Source organism: Nomascus leucogenys, chromosome 10 (genome assembly GCF_006542625.1).
Source record: "Nomascus leucogenys isolate Asia chromosome 10, Asia_NLE_v1, whole genome shotgun sequence".
Classification (NCBI taxonomy): Eukaryota; Metazoa; Chordata; class Mammalia; order Primates; family Hylobatidae; genus Nomascus; species Nomascus leucogenys.
Window position 1 is genome coordinate 54,970,375 of NC_044390.1, and position 25,312 is coordinate 54,995,686.

At 52.7% G+C, this 25,312-nt stretch overlaps 2 protein-coding genes across 4 annotated transcripts in view; both read right to left on the reverse strand.

Moving 5' to 3' along the window:
• Positions 1-12,631, reverse strand: part of AP1M1 (adaptor related protein complex 1 subunit mu 1) — a 37,977-nt gene extending 25,346 nt beyond the window's left edge. Inside the window, exons 1-6 of one of the 2 annotated variants that reach the window (XM_003275945.4) lie at positions 12,395-12,631; positions 6,836-6,992; positions 4,025-4,092; positions 2,294-2,424; positions 1,268-1,415; positions 33-68 (exon numbers count right to left, since the gene is read on the reverse strand). In XM_003275945.4, the coding sequence (XP_003275993.2) occupies positions 33-68; positions 1,268-1,415; positions 2,294-2,424; positions 4,025-4,092; positions 6,836-6,992; positions 12,395-12,436 (582 nt within the window). In that variant the 5' untranslated portion in view covers positions 12,437-12,631. The remainder of the gene's footprint in view (positions 1-32; positions 69-1,267; positions 1,416-2,293; positions 2,425-4,024; positions 4,093-6,835; positions 6,993-12,394) is intronic. The other variant, XM_003275944.4, reaches the window with a different exon arrangement.
• A 5,784-nt stretch (positions 12,632-18,415) lies between these two features.
• On the reverse strand, positions 18,416-25,024 carry FAM32A (family with sequence similarity 32 member A). 2 transcript variants are annotated; one of them, XR_004031999.1, is made up of 5 exons: positions 24,892-25,024; positions 24,643-24,784; positions 19,890-19,943; positions 19,247-19,577; positions 18,416-18,864 (listed from the first exon to the last, which is right to left on the reverse strand). XR_004031999.1 is itself a non-coding variant. In XM_003275943.4 (4 exons), the coding sequence occupies exons 1-4, from the start codon at positions 24,963-24,965 to the stop codon at positions 19,509-19,511; spliced, it is 339 nt and encodes a 112-aa protein (XP_003275991.1). In that variant the 5' UTR covers positions 24,966-25,024; the 3' UTR covers positions 18,416-19,508. The 2 variants fall into 2 exon arrangements, 1 of the variants encoding a protein (XP_003275991.1); XM_003275943.4 differs by having other exon boundaries at positions 18,416-19,577.
• Between the last annotated feature and the right edge of the window lie 288 nt (positions 25,025-25,312).

Sequence of the window (25,312 nt, forward strand, 5' to 3'; positions counted from 1 at the left end):
GCAGTTTCTTATAAAGGTAAACATACACTTACCGTGTGACCCAGCCATCCCACTCCTGGGTATTTACCCTAGAGAGATGAAAACTTATGTCCACACATAAACCTGGACACGACATGTTTCTAGCAACTCTACTGACAATTGCCAAAGGTTGGAAAACCACCCAAATGTCCTTCTGTGGTTCAGAACAGAAAATAAATATAAATAAATATAAAAGGGAACAGACTTTTGATACACAAAACAATTGGATTTGGATGAACCGCAAAGAATTAGAACGAGTTAAAGCAGCCAGACTCGAGAGCTCATGACTGTATGATGCCATTCATACAACAATCTCAGAAAGACAGCTACGGTGACATATGATGCTGCTTGTGTGACAATCACAACACGATGAAGACTCCAGTGATGGAGCACAGTTCGATTGTGGCCAGAAAATGGGGAAGAGGGGAGCATGGAGCTACAAAGGGGCAACATGCGGAGGTTTTGAGGTTCTGTGTCCTGGGTGTGGTGATGGGTACACAAATCTGTACAAGCGCTAAAATTCGTTTTCAAAATGTCAACTTTCCTCATAATTAAAAAACTAAAAGAAAAAAAAACATATACAAAACAGTAACACTGAAGACAAAATCAAAACCCAAACAACAACAACAGCAAAAAAAAACAAAAACAAAAAACAAGCTGCAGGAGAACCACATCTTATGATCTCAGATTTATAGAAAAATCAACATACTTGTTTCTGTCTGTCTACAGAATGAGGCCCGAGAGGGTGATGGTGAATAAATCCTAATCTTTCTGATTATAGGAGCCCTTTAGTTTCTTTTTTTTTTTCTGTACATGGTGACTGATAAGTGCCCTCACTTTCTAACCTCATACCCTGCTTCTAATTTTTAAAAATAATATGCATGTATGGGTTCTCAGTCAGCATAAATGCTAATAAAGATAAAACAAGCTTTAGCCGAGCGTGGTGGCGGGCGCCTGTAATCCTGGCTACTCAGGAGGCTGAGGCAGGAGAATCGCCTGAACCTGGGAGGTGGAGGTTGCAGTGAGCCGAGATCGTGCCACTGCACTCTAGCCTGGGCGACAGAATGAGATTCTGTCTCAAAAAAAAAGATAAGACAAACTCACATTTCAATGAGTGGCCCAAACTGAATCCTGCTATCTGTTACCATACAGAACGGCTCTTAGGGCTTTGCCAGTTTTAAAATGCTGTGTTTATTTCTATCGTGGAGGAGATAAAACCCTAAAGAAGAAAGAAAGAAAGGAGGCCTACCAAGAGGTTGACAGACTCGATGACGTCCAAGAACACCTCATTCTTCCGATACTTGATGCCTTCGGACCGCCAGGACACCGCATTGGTGACGGTGGCTGGGGGCCGCGGGGCCCCTGTTTCCAGCTTGTGGCCTTCCTGAGTGATGTACCTGTGGGGCCACATGCTCAGAGTGAAGGAGGTGGCACCCGCACCAGTGCCACAGCTTCTGACCCTGACATTTCGGCAGTGTCAGGGTGGGTGCAGGGCAGGTTCTGACTGACTTGAAAACAGCCCCTGGATTTCAGCAGCTCCAGAAAAGGCAGCCTGTGGTTTCACCTGGGGCTGCTTCATACAGGAAAATCTTCACAATTTCCAAAAGCCAATACACTCAAGTTATAGGGTCTAAAGTGCTCATTTTGGGGGGCCAAGAAGACCATGTTGGGGAGGAAAACAAGAAGTGGGTGTGAGCTGCTTCCCGTCCCTGCTGAGCACGCGGATGGAACTGACGCCTCGGAGCGTAACCTGGTGACCCCATCCTGCTGAGGGAGCAGCAGGTGCAGCAGTTAGGAACACAGGCTTCTCTGGGAGTCTGTTTGCTTGTCCCCTGTAAAATGGGGAGATGGTATATGGGGAGGCTGTGAATCGGTGAATGTGAAGTGCTGGGGCCTGACCCCCAGGAAGCACTTAATTCACATTGCTTATTATCTGAAGGGCAGGATTCCAAAGAGGGGAGATTTCGATCACAGTCTCATTTTATGACAGTAAAAACAAAGAAGGTGACTCCTTAGTAGCAAGGTACTGAGGGCATCTGTGTGGACGCAGAGCAAAGATGAGGAGCAGGAAAGGCACTGTTATGTGGGGGCGTGGAGGAGGAAACGAATTTAAAACCACTAAGAGCAACTTAGTAAAAACCCGAATACGGCTGGAGGTGGGAGGCGGGTGGGGGACAACATAAACACAAATTTGCCCCTTCGTTTCCACACCTGATGACATCGATGTCATGACACAGCCCAGGCCCGGCCCCAGGCCCCACCCCCACCCACTCACTCCTGCAGGATCTTGCTGTCGGTGGTCTGGGGGTAGCCGAAGTCCATGAGCTCGTCCAGCAGCTCATAGATGATGACAAAGTTGTCCCGGATGCTCTCCTCCTCCAGCTCCTTGAAGTACTCGGAAAACACCTGTGGCGGTGGGGGAGGCAGGGATGGGACGCAGATCGCTGAGCAGATGGATGAGGAATCAATGAATGCTTGCACACATTCATTTGCCCGCTAAGTCCTACCAAGAGCCCACTTCCCAGGCTCGGTGGCATGCTACAGGGCCCTGGACCCAGGTAATGGGGCAGGAGGACAGCAGTGGCTGGCTGTGGGGTGGGGCCAGGCTGGATCCGCTGCAGATGTCCTCTGAGGCCTTCAGAAGCTCCGTGTTCCCTTTCTCTTTTGTGTCCAGACACCCGCAGGCAGGCAGCCCTTCCTGAGCGCCTGTAACTGTCATCCCTTTCTGAGTCTGGAGTGACTCAGGCAAGGACCTGATGAGCTGACATCTTCCCCATTTCAATAGAAAGCTTGATGCATCTTCCCCATTTCAGTGGAAAGCTCAGAAGGTTAAGGAAGGGACGCCAAAGAAGAGGGGCTGTTAGAAGCACTTTTGCAGGCACAAATGCTGAAGGAAGGAGTGTCACTAAAACAGAAAGGAACAGCCCAACCCTTGGGTGAGGACCTTCCCCTTCCCGCATCCCCCATTCTCTGATCTGCTGACCCTTGCGCGCTTCAGGACTGTGATTGCCCGGCGGCTGCTTGGAAACCACAGGCAGCACAGCCAGGCCCAGCCCTGCCTGTGACAGCACCGCGGGTCCAGTGAAGGCAGCCCTCAGCCTGCACGCGGGACCTTCCCAGGTGACCCTTGGCGCCCTCACCGCCCAGACTTGCCCCTGTTCCCCAACATTCTGCACAGGCGGCATCAGTGAGAGATGAAAGCTTTCCCAGGCCCAGCACAGGCCTCCTGGGTCCTGTTCCCCACTTTCTTGAGCCCCACAGCCCACCTTGGCCAGGCCCATCCTCTCCAGGAAGCCAGCAGCAGCCTCCTCACTGGCCTCAAGTCCTCCTTCTGCTCAGCAGCCAGAGAGGCTGCTTTAGATCAAACCATGTCTTGTCGGTCTCCTGCTTAAAGCCCTCCACTACCTTTCATCAGAAGTGGAATGAAATCCACACTCCTGTATAATCTGCCCTCTTCCCAGCTGACTTCAGCCTCCTACTCTGCCACAGGCACGCCGGCCTCCCTGGCCACACCACACGCACACCTGTCCCAGGGCCTTTGCCCTGGCCGCTGTCTGCCTCTCACTGGCAGCCTGGGCCTGGCGTGTCAGCTCTCTCCAAGGTGGGCATCAGGCATCTGTGCCTTGAGAGCCCCCTGGGAGATTCTGAGCTGGGCTCAGCTCTGCAGCTCTGCTGCTTATTCCAGCCCCATCCAGCTGGTCACCCCACATCCTTCTGAAGCTAGCTGGCCCTTGCTTGTCCCTTCCAGGGTCAGGGCACCCCTGCTCTGAGCCCTACCTTTCCCTGTTCACTTTCCTTTCTTCCCCAGGGTAGGCGAGCAACGCGAACTATAGAATTCCACAGGCACAGGGGGTTGGGGCTCCCCTTTCCCACTTCCTGGGCTTCCAGCCCCAGTGCTCCCTGGGGATGCCACAGCTCTCTCTAGGGTGGCCAGGTATGGGGAGGTCCACAAGCAGAGCCAAGACAACCACCACCCAAGCCCACAGCCCCCCTGAGCGAGACTCACCTGCACCACCTTATAGAGGAAGGAGAAGACCAGCGACACGCACGCGTTCTTCTTGGATGTGGCAACCACTACATGGCAGCCGCAGTTAAGGAGCATTCAGAGGCTGGGGCTGCTGCCTGGAAGATCCTGGTTCATGGAGGGACCCCCTAACCCTCACAACCCTCAGAGCCTTCCCTACCCCCACTCCCAGCCGTTTACTTGGCCCATGGTGGGCTACAAAGCTCCTGGTCCAAGCTAGACCTGGGACACAGAAGTCACCAGCCAGACGTGCTCCCAGGCTCCAGGGAGCACTCACTGAGATGGAGAATCACAGGGATGGCAGGTGGCACAGGGCACCTGTCCCGGCAGCTGGGTGAGGGGCTGCCTTGAGCAGGGAGGGAGTGAGGCTCATTCCAGGAGCAGAAAGCAGGACACACTGGCCCTGCTCCTCCAAAGCCGACCTCGTCATGACCCTGCTGAGGTCCAGAGTCCCCCGGACAGACTCTGGCAAGCAGCCAGGGCCAATTCTGGCTTCAGCCCTTCCTGGCTTTGGAAACACAAGCCTTGGCCCATGAAATAAACCTTTCTAGAGAAACCTTGATATTTCTCTCCTGTGTAATGGGGGCCTGTGAATGAACTCACCAAGGCAACGTACGTGAGATGTCTGGCACAGATGTTCTCTTCTGTCACGGGAGCCAGCCCCTGCCTCCCAGGGTCAGTGTGTGCTGGGCGCTTCCTATTCCTTTTTCCCTAATGGGCCCCGGGCTGGCAGAGAAGGCTGGTTCTTCCTCTGTAGGCCCACGCACTGCACCCTGGACACCCCTGTTCATGGCACATCTGTGCTGCCTGGCTCATCTGCCCAGCAGTGAGCTCTAGAAGGGAGGGCGGGGGCTGTATCCTCTCCCTTCCTGCCTCACGCCAGCACAGCACAGGGGCCCAGGAAACGGACGCTGGCCCAGTCAAACGAGTGCTGGCCTCCCTCCTGCTGCCTGGCAATGTGCCCTCCCCAGATGCTTTATAAGCAGGGGCAGTGGGTGCCTCTCAGCCCTGGCCTTGCTGAGCACTGTCCTGGCTGGGGTAAAAGGATGTCCACTAAGCCAGAGGGGTGAGCCCTCCTTGTCTCTTCCCTAGATGCCCAGGTGTGAAATATGGGGGACTGACCAGAAACTGATCTGATGGCTCCTGCTGAGCTCAGACCACAGCCACCTCACCCTCCTCCCAATACCTGGGTGGCTTCAGAGGACTGTTAACTCCCTGGGTTAAAAGCCACCTAGGCCAGGCATGGTGGCTCACGCCTATAATCCCAGCACTTTGGGAGGCTGAGGCGGGCGGATCATGAGTTCAGGAGATCGAGACCATCCTGGCTAACAGGGTGAAACCCCGTCTCTACTAAAAAAAAAAAATACAAAAAAATTAGCCGGGTGTGGTGGTGGGCGCCTGTAGTCCCAGCTACTCGGGAGGCTGAGGCAGGAGAATGGCGTGAACCCGGGAGGTGGAGCTTGCAGTGAGCCCAGATCAAGCCACTGCACTCCAGCCTGGGCGACAGAGCGAGACTCCATCTCAAAAAAAAAAAAAAAAAGCCACCTAAGATCATCGTCAGAGCTATTCTCAGGGCCTTCTTTCCAGAGCCAGGTGAAATCTATACAGAGGCACACCACAGGCAGCCCTGGACCAGCACGGGCCACATGGGAACGTGTCTTCCTACAGTGCAGATTTGTCTTCCAAGAACAAATCTTCCTACAATGCAGATTCTGATGGGGCAGGGCTGGGTGGAGCCTGGGATTCTGCATTTCCAAAGGGCTCCCAGGGGATATTCTGGCCCATTGGCCACACTGTACTGGCAAGGCCCCAAGTGTCTCCAAGAACACAGGAAAGGGCACAGAGCCCATGTCTGCTGGGAGCAATATGCACAAGTCAGTTCAATTGACCCGAATGGTCCTGCAGCAAGGGGTCGTTGTTCCCACTGAACTGTGGGAAGGTGAGGGATTCACCTCCAGCCCCATGGCTGCTGGAGCTGGGGCTCAAACAGGGCTGTGAGTGGCAAAGTAGGCCCTTCGGCAGTAGTGTGGGACTGAGATGGGCTTGCAGGTCTGCCTAAAGCCGTGGAGTGGCCAGTTAGACCTCCTGGATAGAAACTGGCTTGGCCAAGTCTCTCCATGGGCCCAAGGACAGGAAGGGTGGTGGGCTCTGAGATCTGGGCAGGGCTGTACCCCACCACCCCTCTGTGGTCCAGGCCACTTCCCTCCCACCTGCACGATGGCCCCAGCCTACTCCCCACCTACCCATGTCCTCTCCTGTCCCCACGGTCTTGCCCCACTCAGCAGCCAGAAACCTCCAGAAGACACACATCTAAAAGCCTCCAGGGACTTCCTGTCACATTTCAGATGATGTTCTTTGAGACCCCAGACCCCGCTGACCACTCCAGCCTCGCTGTTGCCACACGCCCCCTCTCGAGGGCTCCAGCCACTCCAACTGCAGCTGCTGGAATGAGCCTCTCCCCTGCAGAGCCTTCAACCACGCCGAGTGCCTGCCCACCTCTCCAGCTGGCAGATGCCCGTCCTCCCTGCAGGCTTTCTCCAGGGTGTCACTTCCCTTCCTGGACCCCTGGGCCAAAGGAGTTCAAGTCACACCTGCTCCTCTCCCCACACCCATCACGCGTGTCATCGTGTGTTCTCTGCCTATCTCTGCAGGCAGCAGGGAGCTCCAGGAGGGCATGGCTGTGTCCAATGCTCCCGCTGTACACACACCAGCCCTGGCTGCAGGCGTGTGGATGCACACACACACCAACACTCACACAGGAGTCCCCTGGGAGCGCCCCCAGCAAAGGGATACGATACAGGTTGTTGTGTTTGATCCACATGAAACGGACCCCCCCGTGGGCCAGGATGGGCGACAGCATCCCCTCCTCCTCCTTCTCCATCAGGATGGGCATGAAGTGCTCCACCTCCGACATGTCCACGTCGCCACGGTAGTTCCGGCAGATGAGCACCTGGGGTGGGGAAGGAAGAGGAAAGATGCTTGCATTTTCAGTTCTACAATCCGGGGGCTTGGGGCAAGGGGTGAGATGCACCACCCTGCTTCCCTCTGGGCACTCCGGTCATGGCCACTATCTGCAAAAGAGCAGGACTTGAGGCCGTTCTGATCTCCATCCCCCAGGGAATTCCTGGAGAAGAGCATCTCCCAGTGTGAATGTCCACAGGGGCCACTGCAGTTCTTTGCAGGGTGAGGGTAGAGGTGAACTCTGCAGCAAAGGTCCAGGACTGATTCACCCAGAGACATCAGGTTAAGCAATGCCTCACAAGCTCTCAACGCAGACCTTCTCAGAGCCCTTGCTGGGCCAACGCACCCTGCTCTCCCACCTGTGTCAGGGCGCCCACTCCCGCTGAAGGTTTGTATTTACTGAAGTCCACAGGTGGCCTGGAGGGAGAAGCCCTCTTCCTGGTCTCTCTCTTTCATAGCCTGTGGGTCAGGATATACAGCATCCAGAACCCCTGTCCACTGCTGATAGGAATGGAAAATGGGACAACTACTTTGGTGTAGTCTGGCAGTTTCTCAAAAAGTGACACCCGGAGTTACCATACGATCCAGTCATTCCTCTCTCTGGTATTTACCCAAGAGAAATGAAACCATATGTCTGCACAAACACTAGCATGAGAATCTTAACAGCAGCTTTAATTGAAACAGACCCAGACTAGAAACAACACCAATGTCCTTCAGCAGGTGAACTAGAAACAAACTGTGTCAGTGCACGCCATGAGAAGCACGCCTCAGCAACAAAAGGGATCGGACTCCCGATACACAGGCGCATCAGAATCACTGTGCTGGCTGAGAGAAACCAAATGAGAGCTCATCCTGCCTGACTGCACGTGTATAAAATCCTAGAAAATGGTGTTGAAAAACACATCGGTGGCTGCCTAGGGATGGGGCTGGACAGCAAAGGGGCGTGATGAAGCTTTCGGGGGTGATGGAATGTGTGGTTATGGCTTCCCACATGACTGAGCTCATCAAATTGTACACTTTAGATAAGTGCAGGTTATTAATGTGAATTATACCTCATTAAAGAATAAAAAGGAGGTCGGAAGTTTTGCTAGCCTGGGCATGGCTGTGGTTGGAGACGCTGCCTGGAGCAGCTGCAGCTCTTGGGGCCTGCAGGACAGCCAGCTACAGGACTCAGCAATGCGCTGAGAAGGCCATCGCGGCACTGACCATCTTGGGAACCACCTGCCTCAGAACTTAGCACTTCATCCCTCGCTGCCTTTATTCTCTCAAGGCGAGACTGGGAGTGTGCGGGGTGGCACCTTCCTTTCCTAGTGTCTGCTTCGTGGCCTGTGGAACTGATTGGAGGGAGGCAGGTGATGACGTGTTGAGGGAACAGCCCCTCCCCCTGCTGTCACTCTTGACCCCCCAGGTCCTTCCTCACAAAGGGTGACAGGGCTCTTCCTACACAGAAGCCAGACAAGGTCTCTCCCCAACTGCTGAACTGCCACCTACCCCAGCCTCCCCAGCACTGAGAACAAAGCCCAAGCCCGTCCCTGTGGCTCCCAAGGACCGGCGTGGTCTGGCTCCTCACAGCCCCTCTGACGCCTCTCTGCCTGCACTGCCCTGGTTCACTCCGCTCCAGCCTGGCCCCTTAGCTGGTCTCTGAGTGATCCACATCTGTTCCCACCTCGGGCCTTTGCCCTGACCTGGCTTTTCTCATTTCTCAAGCCTCAGCTCAAATAACACCTCCTCTAAGAAGTCCTCCCAGCTGGGCGCGGTGGCTCATGCCTGTAATCCCAGCACTTTGGGAGGCCGAGGCGGGTGGATCATCTGAAGTCAGGAGTTTGAGACCAGCCTGACCAATATGGTGAAACCTGGTCTCTATTAAAAATACAAAATTAGCCAGGCGTGGTGGTGTGCGCCTGTAGTCCCAGCTACTTGGGGGGCTGAGGCAGGAGAATCACTTGAACTCGGGAGGCAGAGGTTGCAGTGAGCCGAGATTGTGCCATTGCACTCCAGCTTGGGTGATAGAACATAACTCCGTCTCAAAAAAAAAAAAAAAAAAAAAAAAAAAAAAAAGAAGAAAAAAAAAGAAGTCCTCCCTGCTTGCTCTGGCTGAGATCATGTCCCATCCCTCTGTACCCTGACCCCTGCTTTATCCCTATCACCTGCTGCGTTATACATTTATTTCTATCCTCGTTTATTGTCTGACATCCCCTGAGGACAGCGACTACTCCTGTCTCATTCACAGCTGTGTTCCAGCACCCAGAACGGGGCCTGGCCCATAGTAGGTGCTCAGTAAACATTTGTGGAGTGAATACGGGGGTGAGGAGAAAAAGGAGATGAGGATAATGTCCAGGTCTCCCGTGCAGATGGCTCAATGGGTGATGGCATCACTGAGGTGGAGAGAGAGCAGGTATGGGGAGTGCATTTAGAGAAATGCTGAATTTGTGGTGGCGGCAGGACCTCTCTAGTGCCCCAGAGGCCAGTGGATCTCCAGAGAAATGCTGTGAACAAAGTCGAGTCACCAGCCCATGGACATGAGTCAGAGTCCACCTGGGAAGAGTGACAGCATGGGGAGGCACGCGTAGGCCTGAGCCGCTCCACAGCCCTGGGGAGGGCAGAAAAGGAGGAAAGTAGGCAGTGCAAGAAACAGGAGAAAACCCCCCAGAGCACAGCCTCCTGGAAGCGGAAGGGAGCGCTGAAAAGGAGGTGGTTAGTGGTGTCGGAAGCTGCTGAGAAGCCAGCTAGATAAAGTGGAGAAGCTTCCTACTAGGACAGCTTCCTCCCAGCCCAGTGTGGCCACGCTGGTGTCCTCAGTGACCAGACACATGGCCATGAATTTCTCTGTGCTTTATTTTTGATTAAATGCAGTCGGTTCACGAGGCCGACTTTGGAAACAGGAGGTCCATGGGTCGTGGAATAAGAAAGGGCATCACGGTTGCAGAGGAAGAGAGGGAAGCCCACAGCTGCCTTGGGGAGCTTTCTGAAAGGCAGGTCTGATCATGCCTCTCTGGGCTACGGTCTCCTCACAGTGGCTCCTGGTTGGAATTGAAGTGGTCCTCTTGGTTCCTCTCTCCCATCGCAGCATTAGCCAGGACTTCTGGCTTGGCAGCCCCAGCAGGCTGCCCCTTGCAACACCTCTTTTCCACATGATCATGCCTGGTCACCTTCCAAACCCACTCCCAGCGTCGCCCTCTTCCAGGGAGCCTTTCATAACCACCTCCCCCTTCCACTGGCTAAAGATGATGTTGAGCAACTGCAGGACTTGGGACCTTGTTCCTGACCCTGTGGCTGCCTGGATCCAACTGTGTGGTAATGTCTCTGCTTCTAGATGACTCCCCTGCTAGACCGAGAGGCCTGGGAAAGCTAACATGGACCATGGGTGGTGCTGAGCCTGTCTCACGCATCTGCTCAGCAAATCTGCACAATAACTCCATAAAAGCCTCTTTTGACCAGTGAGGAAAGCGAGGCTCGGAGAGGAGAAGGTGCCTGTCCCAGGGCACACAGCTGAGCAGCAGGGATGGGTTTTGAGCTTGCCCCTAACACCACAGCCACGGCGCCAATGGACACCCTGTGCCTGGCACAGGGCAGGGTGCATGCTAGTGCTCATGAAATGTTTGCTGAAAGAATAAGCAAGCCAAGACAGGCAGCCCACTGGCACCTCTGGGGAGGCAGTGGCCAAGGCGGAAGCAAGACTCATTCCACCAGGACTCAGGGTACACCGCACCACCCAGCCCCTGGCGTGCTCTAAGATGGGTGTCTTCCCTCCTTCCAAGAAGGTGGGGGAAGGAAGCCCAGCACTGGGTCTCACCAGTTATTGACTTTGGGTGGCTTCCAGAGCAGGCACCCACTCAAGGGACTTCAGGAAAGTGCTGGGGGTGGGGTGGGGCGGGAAGGGGCAGCCACTTCACCTCTTCACTCTCAGCTGCTTTAGGGCACACCCCTGCCCGCCTCACCTAGGACCTGACACCCACGTTTGTTTCTCTCACTGATCAATGCTGGGCTTCACACTGTTGGACCGGTTCTTGTTGCTTCCACATGCAACAGGCCAGGCAGCCACCTGCCTTGCACCTGGGATGGACTTGGGAGAAGGCAGATGACCATTTCTAAAAGGCGGGGACAATCCCTTCTTTAAGTTTCTCAGATCCTCTGGGGAAGATGCCCGGGTTCTAGTTTATGTCCAGCTCCCTGGTGTCTCAGGTCCATTTGTCACCCCTCCTCAGGGAAACCCTCTCTCATCCTCGGGCTGAGGCTGACTGTCTGTATAACACACTCGCCCCGCCCCACCACTGCAATTGACATTTATTTGTGTTTTTGGAGATGGGTATCCATCTCCCCTACCAGCCTGTGACTACCGTAAGAACACACATTGTTCAGCCCTGGCACATGACTCACGCCTGTAATCCCAGCACTTTGGGAGGGTGAGACAGGTGGATCACTTGAGGTCAAGAGTTCGAGACCAGCCTGGTCAACATGGTGAAACCCCGTCTCTACTAAAAATACAAAATTTAGCTGGGCGTAGTGGCGGGTGCCTGTAATCCCAGCTACTTGGGAGGCTGAGGCAGAATTGCTTGAACCTGGGAAGCGGAGGTTGCAGTGAGTGGAGATCACACCACTGCATTCCAGACTGGACGACTGAGCATGACACTATCTCAAAAAGAAAAAAAAAAAGGGACTGTTTTTTGCTAAACACAAATCGACCCCAGGCTTAGTACCCTGCCTGGCATTAGTAGGTGCTCCCCAGATATCAGCTGAATAAACAAATGATTCTGGATCGGACTCCTAGACTTGCTACTTCTCTGTGACCATTGTGACCTTGGTCAGGTTGCTTCACCTCTCCGTGCCTCAGTTTCTCCCTCTATAAAATGGCACTCGTGATCACCACTCACCTCACCTAACCCTTGTAACTCACTATCACAATGAACGTGGAGAAATTCCTACTGAGAGAAAGTGCACGATAAACAGAAGCTGCAACGCCCTGAGAAGGCGGGACTGGCTCGAGAGCACCCAGTCCCCGCCACGCCTCGCTACCCCCGGCCAAGGGTCGCGCAGCGCCTGGGCGCCCTGCCTGGCTCCGAGGCCGGCTGCGGTCCCCCTTCTGGGTCCTCCACCGAGGCCCGAGCCCCCGGCCCCGGCGCCAGGGAGCAGAGGGCGGTGCAGTCAGTTACCTGGCAACGCGGTGGCTGCAGCCCACCGCGTTACCTAGCAACAGCGCGGGGATTACCCACTTAAGACCCCCGCCCGGTTACCCAGAAACAGGATGGGGCTCTCAGGTGAGGTCTACCGGCCTCTCTGCCTCACACCAGGGTGGGGCTCATAAGCCGGTTACCTAGCAACAGGGTGGGTCCCCCGCGGGCGGAGGCCCCCGCCGGTTGCTTGGCAACAGGGAGGGTGGGGAGCCCTCAGTACCTTGCCCTTCAGGTCCAGCACGTAGACGGCGCTGGCGGACATGGTGGCTGCAGAAGGCCTCGGCAGCGGCCGAGGGAGGTGGCGGCGGCAGCGACGTTGGGGAATGCCGGGCGTTGAGCAAGGCCGGGCGCCGCCCGCGACAGTTCACCTCCACTTCCGGTTCTGGGAGCCGCGCGGGGACCGTTATGTCCGGTCCGGGAGGCGCTGTCAGGAATGCGCAGGCGCAGGACGGACTGTGCGCATGCGCATTACGTCGTATGTGACCATGTTTCTTGCTCCCGCCTGAAGCATCCCGGAAGTTAGGCCCGGTGGGGCGGGGCCGACCAAATCGGGGCACCAAGTGGCGGCTGCCAGGCTGAGCTGTGGAGCCAGAGCAGCTGGAAACGGCCTCCCGTGGGCCGAGTTAGGCGAGAGAGCCGACCTGGGGCCCAGCCCTATGGAGCTCACAGTCTGTTGGGGAAGTCTATGAAACAAGTGTACAGTCACCAATTGTGATAAGCTCAAAAGAGAGAGGTAAGGCCGTGGTTACTTGGAAAGAGGTCAAACTTTCTGAATGGCAATCAAACCTTATCAACAGTCACCACCTGTCATTGTCAACATTTGTCAGTGAATGAGCGTGCCTGTTTATTGCCTGGAATGTTATGAAAACCAGCCTCACCAAACCTTGACCCAATGTACCGTGTTTCATTTCTGCAAAGTTAGTAATCGGTAATGCAACTGGTGGCCCTTGATTAATCCATTGAATCATATCTAATTTGCTTTTATGAACTCTTGGGCTTTGGAGAAATGCCTGCATTCTGTTCCAGCTAGCCATCATAGTACCCTGGGGATTCCAACCCTGCAATACCAGAGTGATTTACCCAGGATGCCTGCCTCTCACATCTTTTATTTTCTCTCTTATCTCCGTTTTGGCGTTTGGAAAGATGATTTTTGCAACTCGGTAATTATATAGTCTTTGCTTAGGAAAGAAATGTGACCGAAACTCTAGAGAAGCAAACTGGAATGTTTGAAGACTGCTAAGTGACTCCTGGGCTGGAAGGATTCTTGCACAAGGCACAGAGAGAGCAAGCAGCCAAGAGAGGGTTTTTGTTTTTCGCTTTTTTTTTTTTGAGACGGAGTTTCACTGTGTCAACCCAGGCTGGAGTGCAACGGCACGATCTCGGCTCACTGCAACCTCTGCCTCCCGGGTTCAAGCGATTCTCCTGCCTCTCAGCCTCTCAAGTGGCTGGGATTACAGGCACATGCCACCACGCCCGGCTAATTTTTGTATTTTTAGTAGAGACGTGGTTTCACCATGTTGGCCAGGCTTGTCTCAAACTCCTGACCTCAGGTGATCCACCCACCTCAGCCTCCCAAAGTGCTGGGATTACAAGGGTTAAGTTAAATATTAAAAGATAAGAGAGCCAGTGCCTTATACAAAGGCTGGGATGTAACAAAAGCCCACCCAGAGTTGTGCCTAGGCCTTTCCTGGGCCTTGAAGCATGACAAGATAACGAAGGAATTCTTAACATGACCCTTTTAGGATTAAACACGCCTTATTGGCGGTCTGAAGAAACTCCTCAGGCCTCCACAAGCAAGTTTATTGGGGTTTGAAGGAACCCCCCCAAACCTCCATGATTTAGCAGGAGACAAGATAAGGGTAATCACTCCAGCACCTGGACCCACTTAGATTAAGTAAATTTACTGAGGCTCCAGAGGAAGGTCTTCAGGACTCAGATCTTAGTTATAGGTTAAAAGACTATAATAACTTACTTACATCTTTAGATGAATGCACACTTACACGCAGACATATAGCTTAGAAGGTATATGAGCTCTGGAAGACTTTGTAATTTTGAGTTGGTCTGGTGATATTTTCCAGAACCCTGTAACCAGTTACAGAAATAAAAACTCTCTTCCTCCTTAGTTCATCTGTGTCTCATTATTGGGGTGTGAGAAATAGAAGCCCAACCCTCAGTTTGGTCTGGGAACAGGTTAGGAGTGGGGGTCTCAAAAGTCCCCCCAATACAACACACACAGTAAGAACCACTGAGGCCTGAAACCCATGTATAGAGATTCTGTTTTAATTGGTCTGGGCCAGGGTTTGGTTATTGGGATTTTTCTTTTTTTTATTTTTTTTTTAATTTTGAGACAGAGTCTCACTCTGTCACCAGGTTGGCGTGCAGTGACACGATCTCGGCTCACTGCAACCTCTGCCTCCCAGATTCAAGCGATTCTCCTGCCTCAGCCTCCCAAGTAGCTGGGACTACAGGCGCCCGCCACCATGCCCAGCTGATTTTTGTATTTTTAGTAGAGATGGGGTTTCACCATGCTGGCCAGGATGGTCTTGATCTCTTGACCTTGTGAGGCGCCCGCCTAAGCCTTCCAAAGTGCTGGGATGTGAGCCACTGCGCCTGGCCTTCTTTTCTTTTCTTTTCTTTTTTTATTTTTGAGGCAGGGTCTTATCCTGTCACCAGGCTGGAGGCACTGGCGCAATCTTGCAATCTCGGCTCACTGCAACCTCTGCCTCCTTGACTCAGCTGGGACTACAGATGCACACCATCAAGGCCAGCTAATTTTGCTTTTTTTTTTGAAACAGGGTCTCGCTCTGTCACCCAGGCCGGAGTGCAGTGGCGCAATCTCAGCAGCTCATTGCAACCTCTGCCTCCTGGGTTCAAGCGGTCCTCCCACCTCAGCCTCCTGAGTAGCTGGGACTACAAATGTGTGCCACTAGGGCCGGATCATTTTGATTTTTTTGAGATTCTTTAGTAAAGATGGGGGTTTCCACCCATGTTGGGCCCAGGGCTTAATTTTGGCCAATTTTTTATACCAGATGGGGTTCCCCCATGTTGCCCAGGCTGGTCTCAAACACCTGGGCTCAAGTGATCTGCTCGCCTTGGCCTCCCAAAGTGCTGAGCCACTGCACCCAGCCTGGTTATTGGGATTTTTTCCAAGCTCCCCAGGTGATACTAATAGGAAACAAAATTTGAGAAACCCTGGTGTGTCATAATAGGTATGATCTTTCTTATTTTATTTTTTTGAGATTGAGTCTCAAAAAAAAAAAAGTTGCTTGGTGCTATGGCTCATGCCTGTAATCCAAGCACTTTGGAAGACAGAGACAGGAGGATCGCTTGAGCCCAGGAGTTTCAGACTAGCCTGGGGAACATGATGAAACCCCATCTCTACAAAAAATACAAAAATTAGCTGAGCGTGGTGGCACACACTTGTAGTCCCAGCTACTTGGGAGGCTGAAACAGGAGAATCACTTGAACCTGGGAGGCTGTCAAGGCTGCAGTGAGCTATAGTGGCATCACTGTACTCCAGCCTGGGCAACAGAGTAAACATAACAATCTCTAAAACATTACAATAAATTGGGCAAAATAGGAGACTAGGTCCAATAGGGTTTGTTACATATCGCGTCTATTTCTGTTAACTCTTGCTGTACAGACCCTGATGTTCTTCCTTAGCAGTAGAAAGTCACAGTTGTGGCCGGGCCTGGTGGCTTACGCCCACAATCCCAACACTTTGGGAGGCCGAGGCAGGAGGATCACTTGAGGTTGAGGCCAGTAGTTTGAGACCTGGGCAACACAAGGAGACCCTGTCTCTACAAAGAAATAAATAAATCAGCTGGGTATGGTGATGTGCAGTTGTGATCCCAGCTACTCAGGAGGTCGAAGTGGGAGGATCACTTGAGCCTGGGAGGTCAAAGCTGCAGTGAGCCATGATCACACCATTGCCCTCCAGCCTGGGCAACAGAATGAGACCCCATCTCAAAAAAAAAAAATAAATAAAAAATAAAAATAAAAAACCAGCCCTGACATGTCATCAGATTCCTTCCAGAGCTTAATCACTGGGCAATTAGCATCAAAAACCTCTCTTGGCTGGGCATGGTGGTTCACGCCTGTAATCTCAGCACTTTGGGAGGCTGAGGCAGGTGGATCACCTGAGGTCGGGAGTTTGAGACCAGCCTGGCCAACATACTGAAACCCTGTCTCTACTAGAAATACAAAAATTAGCTGGGCATGGTGGTGCATGCCTGTTATCCCAGCTACTCCAGAGGCTGAGAGGCAGGAGAATTGCTTGAACCCGGGAGGCAGAGTTGCAGTGAGCCGAGATCGCACCAATGCACTCCAGCCTGGGGGACAAAAGCGAAATGCCATCTCCAAGAAAAAAAAAAAAGTAACCAGTCAGTCAGTACTGAAACAGTCATTACCAAGGCTGGAGGCCTGCATTAGTGAGACCTGGCCTGCCATAACACCCCCCACACACAATAAGAATCTCTGTTCTCCAGGCTTGCTTTGAACTCCTGGGCTCAGGCAACCCTCCGGCCTCAGCCTCCTGAGCAGCTGGGATTACATTTGCATACGTACCACTGTGCCTGGCACCAGGCCTTGGCGGTTTTTAATGCTCCCCAGGTGATTCTAATGTAAACTTGAGGACAGCGGTGGTGGACTGTTAAGGTATTGGATCCCAGTAAACCACACCTCCTAGTGTTCATGCCCTTGTGGAGTTCTCTGCCAGACTCCGGGTTTGGCTACGTAGCTTGTTTTGGCCACCGAAATAGGCTATGTAGGCCAGGCGCAGTGGCTGATGTCTGTAATTCCAGCACTTTGGGAGGCTGAGGCGGGTGACTCACTTGAGGTCAGGAGTTCGAGACCAGCCTGGCCAACATGGTAAAACTGTGTCTTTACTAACATACAAAAATTAGCCGGGCGTGGTGGTGGGTGCCTGCAATTCCAGCTACTCAGGAGGCTGAGGCAGGAGTCACTTGAACCAGGGAGGGGGAGGTTGCAGTGAGCTGAGATCACACCACTGCACTCCAGCCTGGGCGACACAGCGAGACTCTGTCTCAAAATAAATAAATAATAACAACAATAATAATAAAGAAATAGGCTATGTGGAGGGACATCCTGGAGGGTGAAATGCCACCCTGGACTTTCTGGCCCCAGGAAAGCCAACACAACTAAACGAGTGAACTGAACCACACTCCATGGAACAGAATCCTCCAGCCAAGCACAGTCAACCCACAGGGGTGTGATAAATAAATTTTTGGCTGGGCGTGGTGGCTCACACCTATAATCCTAGCACTTTGGGAGGCCGAGGCGGGTGGATCATGAGGTCAAGAGATCAAAACCATCCTGGCCAAAATGGTGAAACCCTGTTACTACTGAAAATACAAAAATTAGCCAGGCGTGGTGGTACACACCTGTAATCCTAGCTACTTGGGAGGCTGGGGCAGGAGAATTGCTTGAACCTGGGAGGTGGAGGTTGCAGTGAGCCGAGATCACGTCATTGCACTGCAGCCTGGGCAACAGAGTAAGACTCCATCTGAAAAAGATAAAATAAAAATAGCATTAAAAAATTGCTGTTGTTTTGAAGAGGCCCACTTGCAGTGGCAGATTTCATGGGACGGCCTCCTTTTTGGTTTAGTGCTGATGCAGGGGAAGAACTGAAATAACTACCTTTCCACTATACTAATAAAGGGTTTCCACAGTAGTACATAATGCAGACTCCTGCTGCTAGATTGTGGATGGAAAAGGTCTGAAACCATCTTTCCACCAGGCCATGGGAGAATCACTGGCAAAAGCCACTGCTAATGAGAGTGTGTGTCATCTCTCTTAGGTGTGACCCATAGGAGGCAACAGATGTGCCATCAAAATTTTTCCACCTGAGTTGCCGTTTTCCAGTACGAATATTTTTCCATGCCACAAATCCAAAAGACATTTTGGTGACAAACAGCCTATAAGAGGACACTCAGCACTTCGGGAGGCTGAGGCGGGCAGATCACTTGAGGTCAGGAGTTTGAGACCAGCCTGGCCAATGTGGAGAAATCCCGTTTCTAACTAAAAATACAAAAATCAGCCAGGCGTAGTCACGGTTGCTTGTAGTCCCAGCTACTTGGGAGGCTGAGGCAGGATAATCACTTGAACCTGGCAAGTGGAGGTTGCAGTGAGCCAAGATTACGCCACTGCACTCCAGCCTGGGCAAGAGAGTGAGACTCTGTCTGGGGAAAAAAAAAAAAAAAAAAAAAGAAGACACTCAGACTTGTAATAACTGGCTTTTGCTTTATTGTGTAATTTACACAGGACAACCCCAAATTCCACACTTCGTTTTTCTCTTCTGCCTTCATTATTCTTTCAATATCTATGTCAACAGAGATCGTTTCTCCCAATAACGTATGTGGTTTGATCCTCAACCAGGATGCACAGGCCCTACAAGATCCCAGTCCTCCAACCCGGACCCCTGGACCCTCCCATTTGACTGCAGCCTTGTCTGTTTGTACTGGGGCTCTGCCCTGGTCCTGTCACCCCTGAGGTGTCCGGAAGGGAGGAATGCCAAACAGGATCCGTGTGATGTGTCAACTCTGAGTAAATACAAGAGGCTGCTAGGAGCCCCCAGCTGAGGATTGAGAGGCAGGCTGTGTCTGGGTTCCATTTCAAAGAATGCTGTGATGCATTAGCAATGTCTGCTATGGCAACACCCATTAGAAGCACCTGGAAAGGGGGTTTTGGGAAACGGGCTCAGAAAGGAGCAAGGTGTGTCCATTCCATTCTTGCCTTAGGTGGCTGTTCCATTACCCAGGCTACGCTATCTCAGTGGCCAGGTGGCTGAGGAGGAAGTCTGAAGGCCACAGAGTTGCAAGTGGCTTCCCTGGGGCCTGCAGGGGACAGCACAGGCCCAAAGCTAGAGGAAGCTTGGAAGGGCGCCTATACTGGGTCCTGCGGGGCTCTGCATACTGCAGGCCACCACGGCGTAGCTCCTTATCCTCTGGAGTCTGTCTCATCCAGGAGAAGACAGCTGGCTGGCCTCAGAGCGTTGCATGCAACTCAGGGGTGAAAACATTTTTACGTGACACAGACACACAATGGGCTTTACCTCTGGATAAACTTGGAAACTTTCCATCCAAACGAAAAGGGTGTATCTTCTGTATGTTGCCAAGAAGCCTAAGCTGAGTACAAGGACAATCTTACTTTAATCAAGTTCCAGAATGAGGGTACACAGCTTCGAAAAGCAGTCTGTAGCAGAAGATGCAAGGGTGTGTGTAAAGCCATGTTTCTAGAATATAACAGGAAACACACACAACCCCAATGTGGCCTTTTGCGAACCCTTGATGCTGCTCCATACTGGGCGCAGGCGGCTACTTCGTCCAGCTGACTTTGGGAATGTCGTAATGCTCCGTGAGTGTGTCCAGGTGTCTGTTGAAGTCCTGGGAAGGCGGAGTAGAAGGCCGGTGTCAGCGCAGACCCAAGCGGGGTACTGGGGAGAAGTGGCACTGCCCAGCCCCACCTCTCCCACATCCTCTCTCTCCTGAGCCCGTCCTCTCAAACTCACCCTGCCAGGTCTTACAGACTCCTGAACCCTGGGATCCCCTTTGAATAACCCTGGGGAAGTGTCACTTCTGTTAGATAAACTTGCCTTCTTGTCAACATGCCAACAGCTCCCTCTGCCAGCTGATAGCCTCTGGGCCCAGCTGGGACCCTGAATGGCTCAGTCTCCCCCACTGGACACGGCGACTCACCTCCACTCTCTGCTTGTGGGTTTTGGATGCTTTCTTTAGGATCCTTTCCATTTGCTGGAGAAAGAAGAGACATGGAGGTGAGTTTACAGGCTCAACACAGCCCAGGCTGGCATGGGGTGGAAGACGGAGCCCTGGCCAGACTGGCTCTCACATTTAGAACAGCTGGAGGTTTCAGGCTGTGTGCCTTGTCTCCCTCCCTCAACTCCACCCAAGCTGGTCCAACGGGGAACCCAGGTCACTTGCCAGCTTCGTGAGTGGCAGGAAATGAACCAGCCATGCCTGAGCGCGTACCCATGAGCAGACTCTGCTGGGAGCTGTCGGCATGCTTCCTGCATCCTGAGGTGGCTGTTAGCACTCCCAGTTTGGAGGAAAACAAAGTCCCAGAGCGGTTTTCAGGAATGTTGAGAAAGAGAGCGGTAAAGGGCCTGACACAGAGCAGCTGCTCAAGTGACACTTCCCATCCGATGTTAGGGCTACAAGACCACGACCATCCCCAGGGTTATTCTGAAATATGCCTCCTGCACCATGACCTGCTCCAATCCTCACTTCAAACACTCAATGACGCCTGGAAAGGTCAGTATCTGGTAGCAGCTGGTAGTGTGGGCTGGGCGCGGTGGCTCATGCCTGTAATCCCAGCACTTTGGGAGGCTAAGGCAGGAGGATAGCTTGAGCCCAGGAGTTCAAGACTAGCCTGGGCAACATAAGGAGACCCCAACTCTACAAAAAAATCAGGTGATTTTGGTGGCACACGCCTGTGGTCCCAGCTACTCAAGAGGATGGGGTGAGAGGACTGCTTGACCCAGGAGGTTGAGGCTGCAGTGAGCTATGATCGCACCAATGCACTCCAGCCTGGGTGACAGAGTGAGACAGAACCTGTCAAAAAAAAAAAAAAAAAAAAAGAGCTGGAGTGTGGGATATAAAGCCAGACAGATCTGAGGCCACGCCTGGCTCCACACTTTCTGGCTGGGTGACTGTGGCCCAGTCTTTGGTGCCCCTATAACTGTGCTGCCTATGATTCATCCCTCGTGCAGTCCCCATGCCGCACTGACTCTGACCTGGCCGTGGACTCAGTTAACTCAAAGGAACACAGTACCAGTTCTGGGTCCATGCGTAAGACCTGGCAGCGTTAGCTTTGTGCCCTTGGAAGCCAGTTGCTGTGCAGGAAGTCTGATGGCCCTGCTGGAAAGAAAGGACCTGGAAGATGAGATGACATGAAGGAAGAGGCCACGAAAGAAGCACTGACAGGTGGGGCATGGCGGCTCATGTCTGTAATCTCAGCACTTTGGGAGGCCGAGGTGGGAGGATCACTTGAGGTCAGGAGTTTGAGACCAGCCTGGCCAACATGGCGAAACCCCGTCTCTACTAAAAATACAAAAATTAGCCAGGTGTGGTGGTGTGCGCCTGTAGTCCTGGCTACTTGGGAGGCTGAGGCAGGAGAATAGCTTGAACCTGGGAGGTGGAGGTTACAGTGAGCTGAGATCGTGCCATTGCACTCCAGCCTGGGCAACAGAATGAGACTGTCTCAAAAAAAAAAAAAAAAAAAAAAAGCACTGAGGCACCAGCTATATGGTGGCAAAGCCATCTTAGATGCTCCAGCCCAGCTGCACCTTCAGAGACTCCAGGCCCAGCTGCCATCTGACCACACCAGACTCCAAGTGAGGTCAGACCCCACTGAGCCCAGTCAACCCAGAGCATCATGAGCTATTATTGGTAGCGGCCATCTGGCTGCTCCTCTCTGTCCTCCCTCTTCTCCTTCATTCCCTCCTCACCTCCTTCTGTGTCCAGTCAGCCCTCACCTGGCTGATTCTCCTTCTAAGGCGAGCGCCCTGCCCATCTCTGTCCCTCTTCCTGCTGCTGTGAGCCCAGCCGAAGCCTGTGTCTCCTTGCGAGAAGCCACACTGACTTGTCCAGCTGCCACACAATGCCAGGCACCTGGCTGGGCTCTGCCCACAGGCGTGACACCCAGCTACTATTTTAGTTTTTGCAGAGACAGGGTATCGCTATGTTGCCCAGGCTAGTCTTGAACTCCTGGGCTCAAGTGATCTTCCCACATCGGCCTCCCAAAATGTTGGGATTACAGGCATGAGCCACTGTGCCTGGCTGACTCCACTTGGATTTCTACTGGGGCACTGCATTTACCTTCTTTAAAACTATAGCTTTGGTTGCCCCCGCTCGACTCCCGCTCCAGAAAACCTGCTTTACCTGCAATCCTTCCCACCCCAGTAAACAGCACCTTCATTCATCAAACTGCCCAGCCCAAAATCTTGGTCATCCTTGACTCTTCTTTCTTTCCCAGCTTATATCCAACCCAACAGCTAACCCTGAATTCATCCTTGAAAACCTATTCCAAACCTGTTACCTTCCACTGGCTCCATCACAACTGCTCTACTCCGAGCTCCCATTATTAGTCTCTTGATAGCTGCATAAGTCTCTCATTCTGGCTCCAGCAATAAAATCTCAGCCCTGCCTCTGACTACAGCCTCAGAGTTAGAAGGGAAAGAAATGCATTCACTTGGCCAGGCATGATGGTTCATGCCTGTAATCCCAGCACTTTGGGAGGCCAAGGCGGGTGAATCGCTTGAGGTCAGAAGAGCGAGACCAGCCTGGCCAACATGGTGAAACCCCGTCTCTACTAAAAATACAAAAATTAGCTGGGCATGGTGGTGGGCACCTGTAGTCCCAGCTACTCAGGAGACTAAGGCAGGAGAATCGCTTGAACCCAGGAGGCAGAGGTTGCAGTGAGCTGAGATCGTACCAATGCACTCCAGCCTGGGCAACAGAGCGAGGCTGTTTCAAAAAATTTAAAAAAGGCCGGGCGTGGTGGCTCACACCTTTAATCCCAGCACTTTGGGAGGCTGAGGCAGGTGGATCACCTGAGGTCAGGGGTTCAAGAACAGCCTGGCTAACAGGGTGAAACCCTGTCTCTACTAAAAATACAAAAAAATTAGATGGGCGTGGTGACAGGCGCCTATAATCCCAGCTACTCAGGAGGCTGAGGCAGGAGAATCACTTGAACCCAGGAGGCGGAGGTTGCAGTGAGCCGAGATCGAGCCACTTCATTCCAGCCTCGGTGACAGAGCGAGACGGAGTCTTACTCTGTTGCCAGCCTGGAGTGCAGTGACATGATCTCAGCTCACTGCAACCTCTGCCTCCCGGGTACTGGTTCAAGCAATTTTCCTGCCTCAGTCTCCCAAGTAGCTGGGATTACAGGCATGCGCCACCACACCCGGCTGATTTTTGTATTTTTAGTAGACACAGGGTTTCACCATGTTGGCCAGGCTGGTCTTGAACTCCTGACTTTGTGATCTGCCCGTCTGACTTGTTAAATCCTTACCACAACCCTGTGAGGTAGACTTTAGTGCTACTTTAAGTAAAAGGTAACTGGTTTGCCCAGAGTCACACCACTAATTTGTGGTAGAGGCAGAGTCAAACTCAGGTCTGTCTTGCCAGAGGTGGTGCATCCATGTTTTCTGTATGCCTGAATTAGATCTGGGAGTAAGGAGTTAATTGTCCCCAATGTCCATTTTCCCCAGTGTCACCGTACAGAATCACCTAGACCAGGGTTAGGGTTTCTCAGCCTCGGTGCTACTGACGTTTGGAGCCGGATCATTCTTTGCTGCAGTGGGCTGTCCTGTGTATCGCAGGTGTGTGGTGTCATCCCTGGCCTCTAGCCACTGTTGCCAGCAGTCTCCACCCCAACCCAGTCGAGAACCAAAAATGTTTCCAGACATTGCCACATGTGCTTAGGGGACCCCCAGTTGAGAATCACTGACCTACACTATTATTCCCTCTCCCCAGCATAATGGACCCAGTTTATCTATCTTACTATGAACTCTTCTGTTCTCCACTGCACACATTTATTGTGTTTAACATCAAGAAAAAATAATTTATCGAGTCTTAAAATACAATACAAACAAAGTCGTCATGGGCATGGCCATTCAATATCAACAGCTGAGACTGGGTGCGGTGGCTCACGCCTGTAATCCCAGCACTTTAGGAGGCTGAGGTGGGCGGATCACTTGATATCAGGAGTTCGAGATCAGCCTGGCCAACATGGTGAAACCGCGTCTCTACGAAAAATACCAAAATTAGCCGGGTGTGGTGGCGGGCGCCTGCAATCCCAGCTACTTGGGAGGCTGAGGCAGAATTGCTTGAACCCGGGAGGCAGAGGCTGCAGTGCTCTGACCCCACCAAAAATAAATAATTAAAAAAAAAATACAACATGTTTGAATCTGCCAAACAAAGTTGTCTTGGAAACAAACTTTGTGGTGACTTCGAGCGGCGAGCATGGCCATTTAATATCAAGAGCTGGCATCCACTGAACATTTATGCACTGCCTTTTACTTTCATGACTTCCTCTCAAGTTCCCAACTCTCTTACAAGTACTATCCTGACTCGTACAGAGGAGGAAACTGAGGCACGGAAATAAGAAAGTCACTGGCCTAGTGTCGCAGGGCAAATGAGCCACAGCACTGGAATCCAAACCCGGATTTCCAGCTCTGGGCTCCTTTCAACGCCAGTTCTCGCTCTCCCCTCTCTGCTGCCTACTAGGGCCAGCGGGGGCTTCTCATCCTTGGAGCTCCCCCCGGCAGAGGGTGACTCTTCTCTCACTCACTCACAGCATCCTCTCCCCGTAATTAAGGTCTCCTCTGACCGCTCCCGTGCCCTCGGAGCGTCCCAGCTCTGACCCCAATTTCGAGTCTCCCGGCGCCAGGTGTTCCCAACCTCCCCGCCGCCTTCTGCTTCTGCTCACCCGCTTCTCCTGCATTTTCTCGAAGGCCGCCTGGGCCGGGGTCCGCTTGTCCAGACCGCGCCGCTTCTCCTCCTCGTTCTTTTTGCTCGTTCCCATTGCTTCCAGGAGTTTCGCTTTATCTTTGTCCTTCTTTTTCTTCTTCCTGGAAAAAGACATGAGGAGGGGGCGGGTCGGAGGGTCAGGGCCAGGGGTCCCGAGAAAAGGTCTAAGGGGAATGAAGACGGAATCCCGCGGGCCCTCGGGCCTCACCGCTTGGTCACTCCCAGCTCTGCGACGCCTTTCAGCTTCAGGGGTCCCTTTTGGACCTGCTCGTAGGCCTCCATGACACTCTCCGGTGGTTTGGTAGATGGATTGCCACCCTTCCTGTTTGCAAACACTACTTCCGCCCGAATGCCCGCCTTGCTTCTCTTTGATTGGCTGAGCTACAAGGTGAGCATGCGTCCTTCGTTCTGGACCTGGGCCACACTTCCGGGTAGTGGGCGGGACAGAGAGCCAAGCGAATGAGTGCCCTTCACTTCCTGTCTGCTGCCACACTTCCGAATTTGGCGCCCACTTCCGGTCTCTGATTCTTCACACAGGGTGCTGGAAACCCAACCCCTTTTTGAGCGTTTTGCGCACTTTTGGGTGACCTAGTCTCTCTCCTTGACTTTTTTTTTCTTTTTTAGAGACA

Excerpts from the sequence above, each read along its gene's own strand:
- FAM32A (XM_003275943.4), bottom strand. The coding sequence starts at position 24,965 with ATGGAGGCCTACGAGCAGGTCCAAAAGGGACCCCTGAAGCTGAAAGGC. Across the intron at positions 24,785-24,891 it reads GAGCTGGGAGTGACCAAGCG|GAAGAAGAAAAAGAAGGACA; the intron begins GTGAGGCCCGAG and ends GTCTTTTTCCAG. Across the intron at positions 19,944-24,642 it reads AGAAAATGCAGGAGAAGCGG|CAAATGGAAAGGATCCTAAA; the intron begins GTGAGCAGAAGC and ends TTCTTTCTCCAG.